Source organism: Ammospiza caudacuta, chromosome 6 (genome assembly GCF_027887145.1).
Source record: "Ammospiza caudacuta isolate bAmmCau1 chromosome 6, bAmmCau1.pri, whole genome shotgun sequence".
NCBI lineage: Eukaryota > Metazoa > Chordata > Aves > Passeriformes > Passerellidae > Ammospiza > Ammospiza caudacuta.
In genome coordinates this window covers 55,527,597-55,549,313 of record NC_080598.1, presented here as the reverse complement: position 1 = coordinate 55,549,313, position 21,717 = coordinate 55,527,597, and the positions used below count along the sequence as shown (strand labels likewise).

Here is a 21,717-nt window from a genome sequence, read left to right as displayed (position 1 = left end):
AGAGCAGCCTGCCAGGGTGACAGCCATGCTCTTCTGACAAGAGGAGCCACAAAGCACCCCTCCTGCTCAGAGTCTAGAGCTGGACCTGGGCCTCTCATTCTGAACACACCTGGAATTGTGCTGAAGGGAGACATCTCACACAACCACGTGGCTTTAGGAGCCTGATGCCCTACACAAGTCCTTATCTATTTATCAACTACAAACCCAGACAAGTAATACTCCCTTCTAATGTTCATTCCCTAATTTTAATTCCCTAACCCTCTTCCCTAACCTACCCAAACCATCTGACAAAGGCTGTGACACCGAGTCTTGGTTCATGATAAGAAATGGCAACATGCCATTTCTCAGCATTCTCTCCTGGTTTCCTCCTTGCTCCACATCCCAGTGTCCACTCACTGAAACCACAGCAAACCTTTCCAGAGACTTCAGGAGATACCAGAGTAACCCCAGTCCAGTGGCAGAACTCTCTCCCTCCCAGTCTCAATTCACCCAGTTGAGCACATAAAGCCAAACACCAAATCCAGCACAAACCACAGGTGACAGCACATGCAGGGCTCCCAGCACAGGTGAGGGCAGGATTTTAACACAGCTCTCAGAAGAGCCAGGGCCACATGAGAAACATGTCTGGCTCCAGAGCAGTGACAGGGAGCAAGGGACAATTTCTGGAGTCATCCCCAGCATTATCCCAGTCAGCTCAGCTGTGTTTCAGACCATGGGGCAGAGCCCAGATTGTCCTGGCAGGGTCTGGTTTATGGCCAGGGTTTCAGGGAGGAGCCCAGGCACAAAACAGTGCTGTCCTTCCAGATCCCTGTCACACTACTGCTGTCTAAGTATCAGTGTTACAGGACAAGCACTTCCAAGCAGTTTTGTGGATTACACACAGAAAAATACAGTAATCCAGGAGCATTTCATACTACTGATTTCCATTTTAACAATCTTTATCTGTCAGGAGGAGGTAGAGGATGGAAAAGGTAGGTTTGTGACAAAAAGAAACCCTACATTTTTAGATGGTTTGAACAAAGGACATTAGGAGGCAAAGTCACCAAGTGAGCATGCAGGCAAGACAAATGCAATTTAAAAAAGCTTTCTACTAACATTGTTAACTTGTTGGAGTCTGCCTCCAACCACGGGGATTTCCTACCCCACCAGTCACGGGATTCTATGAAGACATGAACCACATGCTCTCCAGTAAAAATTTTTGTTTCCATTTGCATACCTTTTTTCTCAGTCTGCTCCCCCTACCTCCGTTTTCAGTTCAAGTCACTGAGGCCAGCTTCAGTCATTATTACATTAGAGAAAATTCTAGGCTACAAAACCCAGAGACAAACTCAAGCTCATCTCTAAAAATCCAGTTTTGTCAATGGGGTGACAAAACTCAAATGAGAAGTAAAAAGAAACCTTACAGTACCTAAAGGAGCCTACAGAAAGAAAGTGAGGGACTTTTTTTATGGAGGCATGTAGAGATAGGACAAGGGAGAAGGGCTTTAAGCTGATAGAGGGCAGATTTAAATTAGATACTACGAAGTTCTAGACTGTGAGTGTGGTGAGGCACTGGAACAGATTTTTCAGAGAAATAGTGAATGCTTAGTCCCTGGAAGCATTCAAGGCCATGTTGGATGTGGTTTTGAGCAACCTGGTCAAGTGGAAGCTCTCCCTGCCCACAGCAGAAGAGCTGGAACAAGAATGATCTTTAAAGTCCCTTCTAAGCCAAACCATTCTGTGATTGTAAGATTCAAACATACAGTGTCATTAAGCTTTTCATTCTCATTACTAAAGTATAGTGAGATAACATTTTATCAGGCCACAACAAAGAAGCCCATCTGCACTTCTATAACCACTGAACTTTTAAAAATCTAGGAAAAAGCCCCAAAAATATCAGCCAATCCAGTTTGCAAAACATAGTTAAAACTCACTGATTTTGTCTGTTAAGACATCACACATTTTTTAGCATCACTTTTTGCCTCGTGCCAATCCCCAGCTAATCATAATTCTGGGAGAATAGCATCCCTAATATACCTAAATACACTTCACCTCTGTATCAGAATGTACAAGAATAAATGCAGGGTAGACCTAATTTCTTCTGTGTATTTTCAAGACTCAACCACTTTATTCTAGGTAAGGCACAGTTATTGAACTACCAGCCCCTGTGAGTGTGCACTCAAATAACTGAGAGACAAATCTAAACCAGAACTTGGGAAGTTTCTACCTATGCCTTCTTGTAACAACATCTCCAAGCAAAAAACATTTCTCATCATTGTCAGACTTCACCTAATAAAAAACACACAAGAACACAAATGACAATAAAATTTCATCACTCTTACTGTAGTAAGAAGGTGTGAGATCCAAAACCATCAAAATACAGAAAGTAGACAGAATTTTAAAAATTATATTAAACTCATACCAAGATAGATTCGGCATAATATCTTTCCATGTGAAATAACACAAACACAGTCAAGTTAAAATTCTATGTGTAATGTAAGCATGACTTTCTCAATCTCTGCTCTGTAATTCTAACCCTCAATATGCTGCCTATCAGACAAGCTACTCTGATGCCAAGAACAGCAGTAACTCATCCTAGGCCTGTCATGTACCACTGCTGGTTATGCCAAGGTACAATTTGTTTTTACATTCTTTCCTTCCTCTCATAAGACAGAACTGGTTTTACATTCTTCCCTTCCTCCCATAACAGATCACACAGTACCCAAGAAGGATTACACAGAAGATGCTATTTTTCCAGTCAACTGCAATGCTTCTGCTTTTCTTGCACAATATTTGATTGTTATTATAGTAGTTGCATTTATTATCTAAATTGTAACAAAATCTAAAAGGCATAGCAAAATTTACCTCAGTATCAATAACAGGCAGTGGATCTGAACTTTTTAAAATGCAGTATCTGAACATCAGAATAAAGAAAATATTTCCTATTCAATGCACATTTTTTCTCAGGAAAAAGACATGTTTTGAAAGTCAGTCTATTTTCTTTTTTGAATTATTAATTCTGGCTGAGGGGCCAAAGTTCTTTTGCCAGCTACAGAGAAGGACAAGAAGAGTTGTTATTATTCTACATTAATGTAGGGAATCTTGATGCATATACAAGAAAATACTGCACCTGCAACATAATCATTGGGACTTGGCTTTTACAGTATTTACAGGTTGTCTCCCGGTATTTACAGGTCTTCTCTACATGGTCTGGCAAATCTTTTCTCAGTATTTTTTCTTTGCAATCAGCACGAGGACATGGGAGTTCTTCAAACTGACAGTCAGTCCTCAAATGCATCTGAAAGATTTAAAAAAAAGTCAATCCAATTAAGTTTTGTGCACATCTTCCATTCTTTGAAGACATCCAACATTCAATAACTTCAGAACCAAAGTAAGGAGAGTTATTTTGTGAACTGCATCACACAAGAGCAAACACTGACAAATCTACTCAGGAATACATTTCTGACTGTACAGTCCCTTTACCTGGACAGCTGATTTCACTGCCTTACAGATGTGCAGAGCTACTCCTACACCAAAAGCATTCTAACACAGCACAAAAGTCTACACAGGCTATTTAAAGAAAAAGTAAGCACTCTTTTTAAAGGTATATTATTCCACATAAACACAGATGCTGCTTTAAGTTGTTTAGGTACCTGAGCTTGCTCACCCAAAGCAAGAATCTACACATTTCACTGCAAACTGCTGTGCAACCACACCACACAACTGCTGAACTGCTGAATTACTGCTATCTCATGCCTTCACCAAAACAGCTACAGCTTATTTTACACAGCTCTGGAGAAGCCAAATGTTTAATTTCGCACATAACCACCACATGAGAGGATCAAGATAAATAAAACACACCAAAATAGAAATCAAATTTCTCACATTTGTCAAATACACATTAAGATTCTTTACTATTCTATTTCTCCTTCCAGTTCTCATTTGGTTCATACATTAGTATTTCCAGGCTTAAGTGCCAGACAATCACATGATTTTTATAATTCCTTACAGTTCATAAAAAAGCTGAGTTTTAAAACAATTTAAATCTATTATAACATTTCTAAATCATATTTACTACCAGTGAAAATAAGTTAAAAAACGGGCTGCGATTTTAATTTGTAAGAATTTTTTCATCAGTCTTTAACTCAAAAGAAAGCTTATAACTGTTAGATTAACCTACCAGTAATTGACCCAAAGATAGCTGTTCCTTACAGCCCTTGTTTTCATTTCTGCAGTATATCTGAAGGGCAAGTAGTTCTCTCCTGCAACAATTATCTTTAAATACCTGAAAAATCAAAAATAACTTTATTTTAGAAACTGAAAACCACTCAAGGATATGCAAGTTCAAATAAAGTAGAAGCCATGCAATTCAGCTACAGCAGTGTCATTCAGTTCTAGCTTTATGTGCCAGAAATAAAATACTGCTATTCAATTCTTCTAGAATGTGCACAACACTGAGGTTCCTCCAATGTGAAGCAGCACAATGAAAAAGAGTATTTGGACAGATACTCTACTACCCTTTCAGCTGTACTGTAAATACAATAAAGGGAAAGGTAAAGAAAGGACCAAATTTGCTTTTTCTTGCCAATATTAGCCCTGCACAAGCCAGAACTCTCTCCATTGTTTGGGGAGCTGCTGTATTAGGCACAACACCACAGAACAAAAGAGACTCAAAGCACAGTAGTTTGGAGAGGAAGCATTTAATGGATGGTGGTCCCAAAATTACCAGACTGGATGGCTGGAATACCTACCTGCATTTCAGTGGTAAAATTACAGATATTTTCTAAGGTTTTGGAGGGAAGGAGGTTTTTTATTTCACAGATAAGCAGGCTCTAACTATCTGTCCATTTTAATGCTTATAAGCACTTTCAGTGGTTTTGTCCACAATGAAACTGGAAGTTACAAATAGAGAGCTGGGGCTTGAGTTTTACTCTACAAGAGACAACACAACTGAACTCTCAAGGAGCCAAACTGCAACAGGCAGGAACTAAAGAGAGAGAAGAAAATCCAAAACCAGAGATAACCTTCTAATTGTTTTTCAACTGCTATAATAGCCATTAAGAAATACCTCAAGAGCCAAGCCCAACCTATGACTGCTTTTCTGATAAACAGACTCCTGCGATAATGTCCACACTGCAGCACTCCTGTAATTATGGAATGGTTCTGCATGCTAACACTTAACCAAGAATTATAATCCACCTGCTCACAGTGACTGTGAACCTATCCCCAGTATCAGTGAAGAAGGGAACACTGCAATCACTCTCATCTGATCCCATCTGACACAGGTCACTGATTTCTATTTACTTTTCAGAAGCGTGTGGGAAGTTTAATGAATCAACAAGTCTCATTTAAATAATCAATTGGCTATGCTGCAGTATCTCTTGCAAAGTAATTCACAGGGTCAGTATGCAGAGTTTTGCTGACTGAAGATAAGGTAAGAAGACAACCTTTGAAGTTTTTCAAAGACTATCTAAAAGCATTTCTGTGATTTAGGACTTGAGCATTCTGTGGGAAGAGAGGTGTACAGTTTCATGGAAAACACTGATTTTCAGAGTCTAACAAGTATTTAGTATATATTGGCCTTCTTGTCCTGTTTTAAAGATACTTGAAGTTACATAACAACTGTACATATATATGTATATTGAGAGCCAGAAAGTCAGAGTTAAAAGAACAAATAAATTAGGCATCACGAGTCTGAGCTCCTGGAGAGTCCATCCATGTTAAAACTAAATTACACTGAGCACTGTTCAGTGAACTGTTTTAGATTAAAACAAAGAGATATTAATATACCCATCAACCTTTTCTTCAAAATGGTTACAGACAAGCATTCATTTAGGCAAGAAAGAGTACTAGCACAAATCATTTACTGAACATTTTAGCAATACTGTTCAACCACATAAACCATGTACTAAGCCAAGAAATTTTTCTACCTTCAACATTTCAAAGGCAGCAAAAAGTTTTGATGTGAAAAATCATGTAGAGGGTATCACTGAAATAACTTACACCTATAAAAAAGAATCTGATCCATTACCATTACTGTAACTCCCCACTGTCCTAATTCCAGTGGGATTCACTGAACACCACACTATAAAAAGAGAGGAGTGAAACAGCAGCCACTGGTCTAGAGCCAAATCAGTGTTCACCTAGACCTGTCTCATCCCTGCATCTACAGGAGAAGGAATATTTCTTATCATCCTCTTGATTGATGGGAGGACAAGTGCAATGTGTTGCTGCAGCTCCCAGCTATGAATACAAGATATGACACCTGTCTGGACTTTTTGGGATGAAGCTGATGTGTTTTCTACCATGAGGTTGACAGGAAAAATGAGACACCTACCTCCATAAAATGCATGGCTTAGGTTTTATGACAAACCTACCTTTCTAGGCAGCTTATTAGGTTTATGAAATAATTACCACATAACAGTAACACAAATTGTGGATGCCACACAGTTCAATACTCTTGAATAAAAAATTATTTTAACAATACCTTATCTTTTACTATGCTTTCTTGACACGCTGTACATTTTGGACTAGAAGATCTGAAGAGAAAAGAAAAACACTATTTTAGCTCATCTGAATTTTTCTAGTACAAAAATTTCCATTTATGAGGCACTTCATTTTGATTATTCAACATATTCTAAAACCATTAAAAGTGGATATAGTTCATTATAAGGAGAAAATACAACATTATTTCAATAAACTCGAACATTTGAGTTTTCAGTGGAAAGTATCTGGCATTCCCAAAGAAGTAAAATCACCACAATGTCTCCAGACAACTGCAAAGTGGTTTTCAAGCTGGCAAAATTAATTTCTTTTTTCAGTCTGCACCTGATCCAAAATTGTTGTCATTTCTCAATCTGTGAAAAAAGGCATATTGTCTCTTTAATTATTGTTTTTCAAACAATACCTAATGAAAATTTACTTTTTCTGACAGTCAGTTATGCATCCTTTTAGGGTAAAAAAGTATTTATGTCCATGTCCTTCAAGTCTGTTCTGGTTTTCGCAACTGTTACAGATGCTTGCTGCCTCCCCTATCTGAAATACTGCCTTGTAGCTGTCTTAGTAAACTAATTATTAAACTTGTGACCTTTTGGACAACAGGCAGAATCAGGAGCAGGGCAGGCTGTGACGAGAAACTGAAGTGCAGAAAACCTGAGTTTCTACAGCTGTTTCTGGCTCTGACCTGCCAAGTGTTGTAGTGTAAACCCCTTAGGATCACAGAATGGATTGGGGTGGAAGAGAGCAAAGCTCATCTGGCTCCACTGCCCTGCCATGGAGAGGAACACCTTCCACCAGAGCTGGCTGATTCCTTCGAGGTGGAGTCACCATCCTTGGATGTGTTTAAGAAAAGACTGGATGTGTCACTCAGTGCCATGGTTTAGCTGAAGTGTTAGGGCTGGGCTGGACTCAATGATCTTGAAGGCCTCTTCCAACCTAGTGATTCTGTTCCTTTTTAGCTCCTTTTCCCCACATTAAATGGGAACAGCCAAAATTATCTCCCTTGTAAAGCACCGAGACGAAAAGCACCAGGTAAAAGCTGCGTGAATTCTTCCATGAAGCAACTCACTGACAGGCTGTGGCTGCTAGCAGCAGTGCAAATCAATGTAAAAGGCTGAAAAAGTTCAATTATGTTATATATTCTGTATGGTTATTTCAAATCATCTCGCTGGCTTCTGCTCTTCAAACCAACCATTTTGTGTCTCATCACATTTCTGGGCATCTGAAGTACCTCGAAGCTTCAATACCTGTAATGCCTTTCATAAGTCAGGGGAAAAAAAAGTAATCTAAACTACATCAGGGCATATAGTGTTTAATACAATGTCATGCATGCTTTCCTTGCTCTTACTGAATTCACTCAAGCATCCTACTTGCTTTTTCAAACTACTCTTGCATACTGAGCAGACATCTTTACTGCTTTATTTCCACTAACTCCCAATTCCTTGTCCTCAAACAACCCTGGAACAGAAGTTGCTAGCATACAATTACTGTGTTTGTGTATGCAGCAGTGTATCAACACTGAATGAAAAAATGTTGTGCCAAATACAGGACCAACATAAACCCATTTTACTCTCAATTTTATGGCATACTTTTTATTAAAAAAAAAAAAAAGGGGGGGATGTAAATTTTATTTTAATGAAGGATTTGTTTATAACAAGCACTTAAAGTGAAATAACTCAATGGCCTTAAAAGCATGTGTCCTTTTCAGTAACAGACTGGCTGGAAAGTCAGCAAGATAAAATTACACATATTCTAGCTACACTGTAATAAGCACATGTGCATGTCTCACAGCAGGGAAGGAAAATTGCCCAGACTCTAGCAATGCCAGAATTGTTACTGCTTAGATTGTCAAGGATCTGCTCTGCCAACCTGCTCACATCCCAGCATGGCAGGTATTTGGTTTTTTGCACTGTTATTAACCTTGTAAGAGTATTCCAAAAACACATACTGAATAAGAAATAACTGCATTTCTTAAATACCACACCTCACTTCACACTGTGTATCAAAAGAAAAGTTGGTGGGGTTTTTTGTTGTTGTTTTACATTTGAAATGCTGTAGGCACAAAACCTGCAGGAGTGCATTAGTGAGCTATGGACCCTCGTGTTTGCCCAGTACAGAGGTTACTCTTTATCAGGAGATTGAGTATTGTAATAACTTCCATACTCTTTTGTCATGCTGCATGTAGCCTTGACTTAGATATCTAAATATTAGATATCAGTTTATAGTATTTCCAAGTGACATATAAACCAGCATCTAGAGTCAGAATGGTCACAAAAAGGGAACAGATCACCAAGGCTTCCAAAGCTTTCTCTGATAGTATGCCAGTAGGCAACATTCATCAAGCCAGGTATCTTCTGTATTTCTGCTTTTCCAGTAGTAAATGAACACATTTGGTGCTTATGTACCCCAGGAGACTGAAGTGTGCTGAATGGTCCACAAACATTACACAAAGTTTTGAAATCACATTACTGAATACAACCAGCAGTAATGCACCAAAGTTGAGAGGCAAAGAAATCTACTGTTGTACAGGCACTGAAAACCTAGATACTCCCTGAATGATTGTACTTTTATCTACACTGGGAAAGATTGCATCTCTCAGCATTCAGATAACATCTCTATCATTCACTCACCTCTTTGCAGTCTGGCCCAAACACCTCACTAATAAATGCCAGCCTTTCTGACCCTCCTGCAATCCACAGGACATGCAAGTCCCATAACAAACAGCTGCAAGGGCTACAGGGAAACTGCTCCACAAGCAGGTACATTTACTCAAGGGTCCCATCACCCATTCTGAGGCTGGGTCCAAACCAAGGTTAGGTAGCACCACCCCAAGGAATGTGTGCAAGCTCACTTCCTCACACAGACAATTTACTGTGTGTATTTGACAGCAGATTACCTAAGTTAGAAGTCTTGTGAAAAAGCTACTCCACTTGGGCTCCACAGGGAACGAAATTCTTACCTAACACATTTCTACACAGGATTACACCACCTTAACAACTACTCCACCAATACCAATGGAAAACCCAGTTGTCTTATCCTGACCCAGAGTAGAGCAAAAATGTTTGCACCAGCACACAGATAACAAATACTCAAGCAAGAAACAGTGGAAGGCTCAACATATTCCTAAAGCTGCAATGGTGTTCACAGTAATGTCAGAAGTTCACAACATCTAAAGGTATCAACATGCTCTACCAGAACCAAGAACGTACCTCAGCAAGGCATTTATGCAGGTTTCACAGAACCTGTGTCCACATTCAGTCTGTTTAGGATTGCATAAGATGAGGTGACATTTTTCACATTTGTACTTATCTTCCACGGCATTCACAAATTTCTCCTTGTAGCCACCTTGCTCTGGAACATAGATGGATGCTGATGGACTGCGGTCAGGATTGGCCCTCTGCTGCACCATTTCTACAGATAAAGGAGGTTCTGACTTCTTACTGGGGTCCATGCTTTAAGATAGTTTCTGTGAATCAAAAGTGACAAAAACTGAGAAAAGAGGACCTCTTTCACCATTTAAATAAAACAAACAGAGCATCTGAGAGATTGCATGAAATCAGAAAGCATCCAGAACAGATCTGTGTCCACACATCATGTGAACATACATTACTGCCTGAGTATATTTACCATAGCAAATCTGTAAAACAGTCTATGTAGTCAAAGGCTCTAGAAAGCAAAGAATTAAAACCTGCTCCTGAAAATGAAGTGTTAATTATGGCCATCACTCTGGGAATACATAAGGGATTCTTTCATATCTTCCACTCTCTCACTCTGAAAAGTATTGCTTAATGTTGAAGTCCAACCATTAGGGGCAGCAAGAGGTGTGTTGAGGAAGGTGTTCTGGTACAGTACTTACTGCACGTGATCCTGCTCAAATGCTACTGCAAAGGCACACAACCACCAGTGTCCTACACAGGGTACCAGAGCCTGCCCAGCTCCCCTGCCCACTTTTCCTGTCCATCCCTTTGCAATAGGATAGTGTAAGACATGCTGCTTTAAGTCTGTTTCACAACACCACAAAACGGCTTTACACATTAGATACTGTCCAATCTTTTCCTAGCACATCTTCACCTGAAGAGAGCAGCTGAGCAAAGTCTAACTGACAGCAGAGAAGGGCCTATGTAACATGGCCATTTGATTAATTTACCAGGGCTAAGCACAACTGACAGGTAGCTGAGAAAATAATGAATCCAGCTGAGGAGTAAATTACAGTACCTATTATCTTGGACAATCATGTTCTAGGTCAGCATGCAAAGCATCAGCAGAGCAACACAGGAATGATATCCCTTAATATTTTAAGTTTTAAAATGTGTTTTCAGTAATTTCCTAGCTAATCTCGCAGTCAAGCAAGTGTAAGTGCTCTTAGAAAGGCTCAGCATATCCAGGAGAAAGTACAGTTTAAGGAAGCAGAATGAAGAAATGAGGCTCAGTTCACTTCTCAAAGTATGTCCACAAATGCCACAAAGGGAGTCAAATGCCTCATATTCCAAATACACAAACCCTCTTGTACACAGTTTTTGTGGTATCTTACCTTCCCTCGCTAAGCCCAAAACCACACATTTGTAATGAAACGTATTTACTTGTAGGTAATTTCTGCATCTGGAATTTTGGTACAGAATTCTCCATGCAAACTAAATGGGTACAGAATTTTGTTTGATTTCTGATGCCATTATTTACAGAAACAAAAGACAAAATCATTGTGACTCAATGCTGAGACCACTTCATGTTTTTACAACACCAGCTGAGCAAGGACAGAGGTGTTGAGTGAAGAATTCTCTCAGCACCTCTACCCTTGCTCAGCTGGTGTTGTAAAAATGTGAAATGCCCCCTTCACTGCCCCCTTGGCCAGAGGAAATCCTCTCTGATCTCCATCAAACTCAGAGAGAGCCCAAGGAACCCATTCTCATAACTTGGCACATAGACCCAGTCATTGTGTCTTATTCTAAACGAACAAAACAACACAAACACACAACAAATAAAAAAAAGAAGAAAAAAGAAAGAAAGAAAAAACCCAACAGGTTCTATGAACTGAAAAGCTACTATAAATTCTGATCCATAATTTGAATTAATGCTAGTCTATTCCTTGTCTGCTCTTCAAAGACTGCAGAGACCTGTGTCTTGACAGAACAATATGTGAAAGAACCAAAAAGTCTGTGCTGAACTGAAAGTGAGTCACACTTCTCATTGATGAGGACATTCAGATTATTTCAGACCTTAGCTAGAGTTTCACCAGCAAGCATAAAAACCCAGCAGGTAATAATGACACTGAAGAGGCAACTCAAGATTGTAACCAGCACAAAAGAAATGAGATTGATGTTGAGAACATGATTCAGATAAGGAGGTTCACAGAAGTGCCATGAATGAGGAAGGACAGCAGCTTACAAAAGTGGTCAAGATTCAAAGACTGCCCAAGGCAAATGTGCTGCTGCTGTACATCAGTGGCTGGACATGGGGAAATGCAGAGCTTAGGACCTGACACTTTTCTGTGGTTTTAAGAGAAAAGATTAGCAAGAAATGGAAAAAAAGTGCAATTCCTTAAGTATTCAGACTGCTGAAACTTAGCTACCTAGGGACTTGCTTCCTATGTGTGATTGGAAAAGCTTCATTTGGCACTTGCAGTGTAGGAATCTGTAAATGTTTCAGTTCCTTGATTTATAGGTATTAATACCTCTTTCCCCTCTGCAGCTGTGTATTTTTTTTTAAATCATATTCAAGACCTCCACTATTCTGGCAATTCTTGAAGTCAAAGACCAATTTCAAGCATGTTGATTTGTAGAACAACACAGGGAACATTACTTTCCTTAAAATGACAGAAGAAACAAGGCATGACCTGCTTCTAACCCACAAAAGAAATACAGAAAAAGAGGCACTAAAAGAGATGCTGAAAGGAGAATTGTCAAGTCAAGCGAGCACAAAGTTCCCAAACTTCCAAATCACAGTCCACAACTACTGTATGTCTGCTTCCCCATTAAGTTTCTTCTGAACAAAAAGAAGCTAAAGATGATTGGACATATGAAGTCTTCCAAAAGCAAGATTTCTTCAAGGAAATGGAAAATTAGTCACAAAGAGGCAGGCAGGGATGACAGGAGAATATTCAAGACTTAACACAGACAGCACTGAATGCCAAATTAGCAGCAGATGAGAGTTTCACTGAGATCCAATACTGCTCCAGGCTGGACTGTCAGCTGTCAAGAGAGATTTCACACCAGGATAAAGTGCACAGGTTGCCACAGGACTCCACTTTTGGAACTGACATCTTGGATATCTTGTCACAGAAAAGAAGCAGAAAGCACACTGACAAATAAAACATACTATGGGACATCCTTAACAGATTTGTCTGCCTTGGGTTTTGTATTTATTTTATGAAGAAGTATGTCACACCAGAAAAGCTAAACAAGCTCAGCAATAGAGCAGCCAGACTGGTGAGGAATTCTCTTCCACAATAATCTGAATGCCAGCATTTTCTTGTGCAGCAAAACTGGGAAGCCATTCATGAAGTACTATCACAAAATAAAACAGAGCATTGAGCCTGCTAGACCACCACAACCTTATTACAATGAACAAGCTGTATTTAACAAGGGGATGGGGAGAAGTGAGGTCTGTCTGTCTGTCTATCTGCACAGAGTTTTGCCTTCATGCATATTAGTTACATGCTCCTACACCTGCATGAGGGAACAGTGAACACAAGCACAGAAAATACAAACATTTCAGCTACCACCCTTTTGGAAACAGCATTCTGTTATGACTTCCATTGCCACTACAGGGTGTCAGCTGCAATGGCTTCTCTTCCTTTGCAGGAACCTTTAACAGCAGCACTTGGATTATTCCCCCACAATCATGTTTCAAGCTGCCAACAAGAAGCAATTTGAAGTCACACCTCAGTAGGTACTCTGCTTCTACTCTTCACTTATGGCAATGAAGTTAACATCCTTCCAGAGAGCAAGGAGAGGAGCCTAGCCAGGGCATCCAAGATGGGCCAGGTGTGCTGGGGGCCTCTGATTCTTAAAGGCATGGCAAGGTGCCATCCAGCTGAAGACTCTGGTTCTTGTTCAGTAAGCTAAATCTTAATGCCCTGTCGCAGACATCTTTTCATTAAAATCCTTTCTTTAGGATTTTCCCTTCTGGGAAGCTGAGGCCCCAGAAAAAGAATGTAAACAATGGTTATCTGCTGCTGTGGAATGCAACAGGTGCCCCTGTGATTGGCCCATGTTGGATGTGTATAATTAATGGCCAATCAAGAACTGAGCTCTCTCTGGGACAGAGTCGGAGAGAGCTCCTTTGTTGTTCTTTTCTATTCTTAGCTTAGCTAGCTTCTCTCTATTCCTTTTAGTATAGTTATAATGTAGTATATATATCATAAAATAATAAATCAAGCCTTCTGATCATGGAATCAACATTCTCGTCTCTCTCTTCACCTGAAAACCCTTGTGACCACGGTCACCATGCCCAATTAATCATCAGCTAGTTCTTACACTCCAGTTTCTTATCTGTGGCTAAAGATCATCACAATAAAACTATATGAGTTTTAGATGTCTTTTAAAGCTGTTAAACCTTGGACAAACACTTTTCAGAACAGATAAGCACATAAAAAAAGCACAGTCACCAAGGTTGGTTCTGTCCACTGCTGCTTTCAGCCATCTCCCCTGCAGCCAGCATATGCCAATATTCACACTTGAATGGACATGGTTGTGGCCATCAGATGGGTGACACTGTGACACTGCTTGCTCCAGTCTGGTCACTACTCTTGTTCAATACAAGAGGAATTCAAGCAACTGAGGCTGAGCCCCAGCTGATACTTCAAGCTGTAAATACTGCAGTGAAGGTCAGAACAATTTGTTGCTGCTTAACTAACACTAGTATCAGTACAGAAACCTAGAAACTGGAAGCAAAAGTGAGTTTACCCACGAAGTTGTTCCAAGAATCAGGAAGCACGGGAATTCCCAAACAAAAGGCATTTTGCTCTTTCCTTATTCAAGCATGAGTGTTGTTCTCACTGCACGAAGAGCAAACATCCTAAAAATCTGCACTTGTGTTCTGTATTAGCACATATCTTTATGATCTGTTCTTAGGGAATAAATCCAGTTTGTGACACTGAAATACAATAAAGCTTCTATAAAAATTCAAAATAAATTTGCATCCTAACGAAAACAGAAAAAAGATTACTTCTTATAAAAATCTAAAACACTCCTAAAAATTTGATTGTACTAGGTACCATGGGATTTGGAATCTAGAAGACTCTGCATGAAGACAGTTTCAGTATATTGACAATATGAAGCAAATAAGCTTTTGCCACAGCTTGAAAATTCAAAAAGAGCAAAAAGCTATTAGAAATAAATGTTTTCATTACAGCACCTTGGAAGAGAATAATGCATGACACTGTTTAATTTGGTTATTACTACAGGACAGCAAAGCTTTTTGATCAAATTACAAATTGCACTGAGAACAGGAGTTCCTCAAACAGAACAGCACTGCATGCACAATATCTAAATTAAGCTCAGAAAGAGAAACCTAAAGTGGGACAAGGAGCTTAAGATCAGAGAAGAAAAGTAACCTTTCCTCTTCAAAAAATTTTTGTATCTAAAACGTGTAAAAGGACACAAACTTCAGCATCTCATCATCTCATCCTAACTAGGTCATTTTTTTGGGTAGCCTGGGGTATAATTTTTCAGTCTAGCTTTTAATGAGATAAGGGATTGTGATTGTGCTGTCTCTCCTCTGAGCCTCCTAAAACCACACTGGAACCAACTGGACAGTGTTGCCATGAAAATGAACAGCTATGAGGGGAACAGAAAGAGAAACTTAATGCAGTGTCCCAGTGAGCAAGAGGCCATAGAAGTGCACCCCCATGGTCTATCAGTCAGTCAGTGCACAGACACACAAACCAGCCAGGAACACACCTGCTCCCTCCCTTCCCACCAAGCTTCATGGTCTCAGTCTCCTCCTGTACCATAAAAGCAGGGCTGGGCTGAAGATTTAGGGTTTTTTGTTGGTTTATTGTCTTTTTTTGGGGTTGGGGTTTGTTTGGAGTTTTTTTGAGGAGGGGGGAGTAGGGGTAAAAAAAAGGATGTAGAGCATAGATTAGTAGGAAAACAAACTTCATCAGTTTCACTGCTCTTCACAGAATTTTCTTCCACACTCCACAGGATATCCTCAGAGAGACACACAACCAGGTACCAGGACAGGGAATTCCAGATCTTCAGTCTTTCCAGCTCACTTGCTTTATATCATCAAGAATTATTGCTTCAAGTTAGCACACAGAAACCTTTATCTTAAAATTAAATTATTAAAACAATCTGAACTTTTTCTCTGTCTTATATTTCAGCATTTTATAGCTTCTAATAAATTCCTAGAACATAATGAAAAGAATGTCCATCTTTCTTTCACCATTTTTAGACAAGTCCTCTGAGTTGGTTCTGTTTCCAAGTGCTATTAAAATATGCAACATATATTGGCATACTCTGATGTCTTGTTAGAACAGTAATGCAACCTGAAAGCAGTATATTGGTGACAACATATAATCAGTTTACTCAGGGCACACCTGTCAAAAATATTAAAATAAGGCTGCCATGGAAATCTTTACCCTGGAGCTCTCAAGCATGAAAGGGTCCAACTGCAGAGTATCATTCTCACAACATCCACCACACCTCACCTGGCCTTCTGGCAAAACCCACTGCTGAGTCTGGGCAGGGGCACTGAACAACAGACAAATAAAATGCAAATGGCTTGAATCACTCCAAAGAAAGACTCAGGCCATGACTGGGCAGCACTGGAGTGGCAGGTTTGAAATCAGACAATCATCCATCAAATTTGTTTTGTGTGAGGGCAGAGGTCCTGGCATGTCCACTCCTGCTGTTTGCACAGGGGAACTACTGATTTATTTATTTTTACTTCCATGCATTTTTCATGCTGGAAGTGCTATTTACTATTTCTCCAGAGCATATCTATATAGGACCAACTAACCAGAGGTTCAGGTATTTCCAGGACATGCTCTGAGAGAATATTCTAAGGAGGGTAAGAAAGGGTTGCTAAGTGACCCACACTGATACAACTTTATACAGTGAGAAACACGAGACCACCCCTCACCTTCTTTTATATTTACACTCAAATGCTAAGTCTAATTCCTGTACAGAAATGAAAGCACCATTGATATTTAAAACTTTTTTTTCTCTGTGCTAAAACAAATAGGCTATTTTAATTACTTTAAACTTTGCCCTATGATTTCATATTTGCATGCACCTTCCTTGCTGTGAAGAAGACCTGGATATCATACATATAATAGAACAGAAGAAGACCAACAGGAAAAATCAGATATAAGCAAGTAGGCCAAACATCTGAAAACACAGAGAAGATGTGCATTGAGCATTCTCCACACAGGAAGCTTCTGCCACTTGCAAGCTCTCCAGAGCAGTTTCCCAGTGCTGAGCTTGGAAGGCACCTCTGGAGGTCATCCAGCCCAGCCTCCTGCTCAGGGAGACCATCTTCAAAGTCAGGTCAGGTCCACTGCTGAGTTTTCAGAACTCCCTGGGTGAAGAAACTGCAACCTCTCCCAGCAACCTCTCCCAGCACTTAATACCCCCCTGTCAGGAGTTTTTATGGCAGCAATTATGATGTGATATTCTCAGGCAGCAAAAAGGCCTGTTCTGATACTTGAACTGCTATGATCTCAAGCAATTAAACCATATTTCACCACAATCTCCACAGGCTCTAGCCTGTAGAAATTGTTGAACAAATAAGAAAAGTATTCTTGGTTTGGAAGGTACAAGCTATTCCTTCTTTTCCTATCTGACCTAGAAAATCAGAAGCATAATCAAAAGATGCTATCATGATATTCTTGCAAAAGAACAACCATGTGTCACTTGAATCAAAAACATTGTGTATTTCCCATGTTCTAGTTTGCAAGATGACTGAAGAGCTGAAAATAAAAGGTAAGTTATGTTTTACATTGTTTTATTCTTTCAACTTACTTATTTCCTTGGCTGTATTTCTTTCAAGAAACAAGTCTACACAGCCTTGTGAAGTGTCTTAGGGGATTAAACAAAACAGCATCCCCATCCAAGGGATCTCAATTTAGCAAGTCTGCTGGACTATGCAGTCATGAAAAGAGCTCTAACATACACTCCCTCCTGCTCAGTGTAAAAAACTTCTGATTCTAAATAAAGGACAGATTTGGAAAGTAATTACATCAGCACTAAGAGGTTAGATTAGTAATATTTGTAAGTAATAACATAGTATTAACATAGTTCAGAATGCCCAATAGACTTTTAGTAACTATCCAATAATATGCTGAATACAATTAACATTTAGTCAAATACATATTTCACTGGATGAGAGAAAAGAAAAAAAGAAGGGGCTTAAAGGGCTTAAATTTTATCTATTAAAAAGACAGCAGAAAAGGGGAGTCAGTGCAATTAAGGAAAGCTGATTTTTATGTGACACTACGTTCAGCTCTTGCTTTTTTGGAAGTTTACAGCATTCCTTTGAAGGGTGTCACATGGGTTGGCAAAACAGCTTTAAGATTCAGCCTGAGGCAGCAGTAAAAATAAAGTGTTTGTATTTTGACTTACACTTGCTATCTGCAGCTCTCAGTAATTACTTCCTAATCTCACTGGGCTACCAAAATACAGTATAAAGTCATCTGAAGTACAAGAAATCAAAAGCATCTTTTAGAAATCAAAAGACCTCTTAAGCTTTGAAAGCCTGGGTCACAAGACAACAGATAAGAGAAATGCTGTCCAAGCTCAGGATGAGTATTCTTCTGCACTTCCAATTCTGGTTCCTGTACATTTCCTCTTTTCTCTCATGCACCCCTAGACAAAGCTGTTACATTTCATCTGTGAAGTTAACCCCCAGCTGTGATCTGTATTTCTATACCAGACTTTTAGTAGAAGCAGATAAAGAACAGGAAAGAGCAAAAGATAATCAGATGATCACAGAACAAAGTACACTTTAATCTCTTCCTCTGCTGTTTAGGGGAAGTCCATGATTGAGATACATATGACAGTCCTATGTGAGGGAAGTGGCTGAACACTATGAATTTTTGATTTTTTTTTTTTAACTTGTGGCTCTGTTTACAAAGGAAACATTTTATCTTCTGCAAAAGAAATATACTCAGATAAAATATTCCCAGAAACACCACGAAAATCATATTTGGAATTGAAGTTAGTTTCATCTTTCAAAATGGTTTTACATGTGCTTTGAAGAGAGAACTAGGAAAAAAACAGCTTATATTTGCATTTGAAGTACTCTGTTTTTATGGAAAGCTATTTCCATCAATCCAGATTTCCTCCAATTCCTGTTTTACAGCAGGTCTAATGCTTTACTTTTGCTGCACAGCACACCACAAGTCTTTGGTTCACATGACAAGTGTCAAATCACAGACACCCAAAAGCCCAACTGCTCAGTATGATTCCACTTCTGCCTGCTTGACTGGGCAACAACAAACCCCAGCAAGGACCAACAAGGGTAAAGGCAAAGAGCATGTCCCAATTATTCTGACCTGGCATGCAGTCTTAGAAAATGATGGCTCATCCTCTAGTGACCTAGTCTAGCCCCCTTTTCCTCCCAAAGTGTGCCTTCGAGAAAAATCTGCTGCATGAATAATCAGCAACAACTTGCTTATAGCAACTTAAGACAACAAAGTCTCTTCATCTCTGAAATAGCAGGAATCAAAAAATTACTGCAGTATTTTTGCCAACCTTTTCATTGTTCTTGAACCAAGACCTATTGATCAGATCAGCGCTATTCTTTTACTTTCTGTTAATCAAAGAGATCCTCCACTTCAAATCTAACAAAATTTCAAGTCTATCAGAACAGCAGAAGATATTCCTCAAATCAGAGTCTACCTATCTACACTGCTGTCTGCCAACTGCATGAAGAATATTTCTGCATTGCCAATTCCTGACAGAGTGCATCTGTGCTGTCTCCTAATGAATCCAGCCTTCAAATCTCAGCAGAGGAAAAAAAATAAGAGAGGTAGTATCTCATTTTCTACAATTAGAAGAAAGTATGTGAAGGCAAAGGTGTCAGAGACCAGCAAATAAAAAGAAAAAAACCCAAAGCACTTCAAGAAGCTTATTATAAATAATTACTGCAAAACTGCCTTCTCAAGAATACCTACAAAATACAACTTAATTAATTCTAAAATGCAGCTCATCTTTAAAAAAATAGTCCTCCCAGGAAATTCCGAACACAGCAGAGTTTAGAGGAACCTGGTAAATGAAAGAGAATGCAACTTCAAGTATGGCTTGGCACTTTTTGAACTCAACACTGAAATGAAGTGCTGTGCAAATAGACATGAGCATACCAGAAAACTCAAAACCACAGTCTCTCACTTCCATGTGAAGTTTGTTCCACTCTAACTAAATTTTCTAAGCCTACATCCAAAATGCAAAAAAACCTATCTAACCTGTCTTTCATGGAAATTAACTCACTCTCATAAAACATCTCCTGCTCTTCCATTTTATCCCAGCGAACACATCATACTATGAACGCAGTTAAGAAAGAAATATTGCCCCAAATACTAATCAAACTCTAGAAATTAACACAGCATGTGACATCATCAGAATATTTTACTGAACACTGAACTGCATGGAAGACATTTATTCATGCACAGAATTCAACCTCTCACTAATCCTGAGTGAAATTTCCCACCATTCTAGATGATGTCTTCAGCTGTGTCCAAATCCATTGCTTCTTAATCAGGAAGGAAAAGGAAAAAAGAGAATAACAGTAACTCTCTTTTCATTTGCCTATATTTTATTATTTATCAGAATGTGAGGGGAAAAAAACATCGCCTACTTATTTAATGAAGTGATAGCAGGTTTAACTTCAGTGATTTCAATGCCTACACTGTACACTACACTGTGAGATTGTATTATCTAAGACCAACACCTTAGTGTTTGGGAAAAAACTGGGACTTTTGTTAAGATTTTTATATTAGATGGAAAAAAAAAAGCAACCACCAAACCACATTTGCACACAGAATCTGAAAGAAGGAAAAAAACACATTAAAAAAATTTAAAACCCTCTAAACCACTTGTGCTAGAATTTCTAGTTATACTAGAAATTTCTAGTTATACTAGAAATTTCAGTTTCTACAGCTCTAGTAAAAAAGTATTACTGAAGTTGAGTTTTCAGGAGAAAGTCACAGACCCTTTACCCAGACTTGTCATAGTATTCATAATCCCAACTTCACATTCACTGCTATCTAAAGCATTTCTTACCTTTATTGATGTGTTCATGGAGAAAGCAGTGCTTTCCCTAACTGAAAATTTAGATTCACAAAACATGTTTCCCAGCAATGTAAGAAAGGAAGGAGCATGTTGCTTCCTCCTATAGAACACAGACTTTGGGAATGTGCTACTGGAGGCCAAGTGCATGTAAGACACAAATGCCTGCTGGTGTATGAGTGTTCATTATTCCAACTGTAAAGTGTCATTAAAAGACTCTTTTACCTGGAACCTGCATGCAATTTCCTCATTTCTCTCACAGTTTCTCCTAGTTTCTACCTCTTCTTTGTGATTACTTTGCCAGGTAACAAACTATGGTATTATTTTGTCTTGCCAACCTTAAATGTTTTATTTGCTGCCTGCATGTTTACACCAACTGCAGTTCTGGAGGTTTCAGATCAACAGATATCACTGACATCTTGAGAACAAGGCACCTCTACAGCCCTGGGTCAGACAGGACACTACTAAGGACCAAAAAACCACAGCTCCCTTTGAAGGTTTCCCTTGTACTGGATTATGAGAACTAACAAAAATCAATGAGGATGTTATCCTCCTACAACATTCCTAGTGTGGAGGTTGTAAAAAGTAACTTATAAATTTTTCTGACTGAACTTCACATTATTACCCAGAACCAAGTGTTTATCACTGTTACACAGCCAAAAAAGTGTAACACAAGCAAGAGCAACCTTTCAAAGAAACTTCTGATAAAATTGTACAGTACTGCTGCTGCTTCAGAAACACATTAAAAGTGGTGCATTCCACACCATCCACAAGGCCTTAAAGAGATGTGCCTTCAGATTTGGAATACAAAGTTGACAGTTTTAGCTGAAAATTCTTTTTGCATGCTTATCACCTGAGGGCTTCTTTAGTTAATATTAATGAAATCATGTTCACTTCTACCAAATAAATACTTAATAAAGCAATTCCGTGTAATGTATTAATGGCAATCTAACCTTTAAACATGCACTTTTATTTTTCAAAATTCAAACCTGAAAGCCTCCAGGTGTTGTGT

The 21,717-nt window shown here is 39.1% G+C and overlaps 1 protein-coding gene across 2 annotated transcripts in view; it reads right to left on the bottom strand.

Annotated features, from left to right (window-relative positions):
- Positions 1–21,717, bottom strand: part of TRAF3 (TNF receptor associated factor 3) — a 69,514-nt gene that overhangs the window by 23,644 nt on the left and 24,153 nt on the right. For both annotated transcript variants that reach the window (XM_058806789.1, XM_058806790.1), the window contains 4 exons: positions 9,687–9,943; positions 6,467–6,518; positions 4,160–4,264; positions 3,110–3,277 (listed from right to left, as the gene is read on the bottom strand). In XM_058806789.1, the coding sequence (XP_058662772.1) occupies positions 3,110–3,277; positions 4,160–4,264; positions 6,467–6,518; positions 9,687–9,928 (567 nt within the window). In that variant the 5' untranslated portion in view covers positions 9,929–9,943. The remainder of the gene's footprint in view (positions 1–3,109; positions 3,278–4,159; positions 4,265–6,466; positions 6,519–9,686; positions 9,944–21,717) is intronic.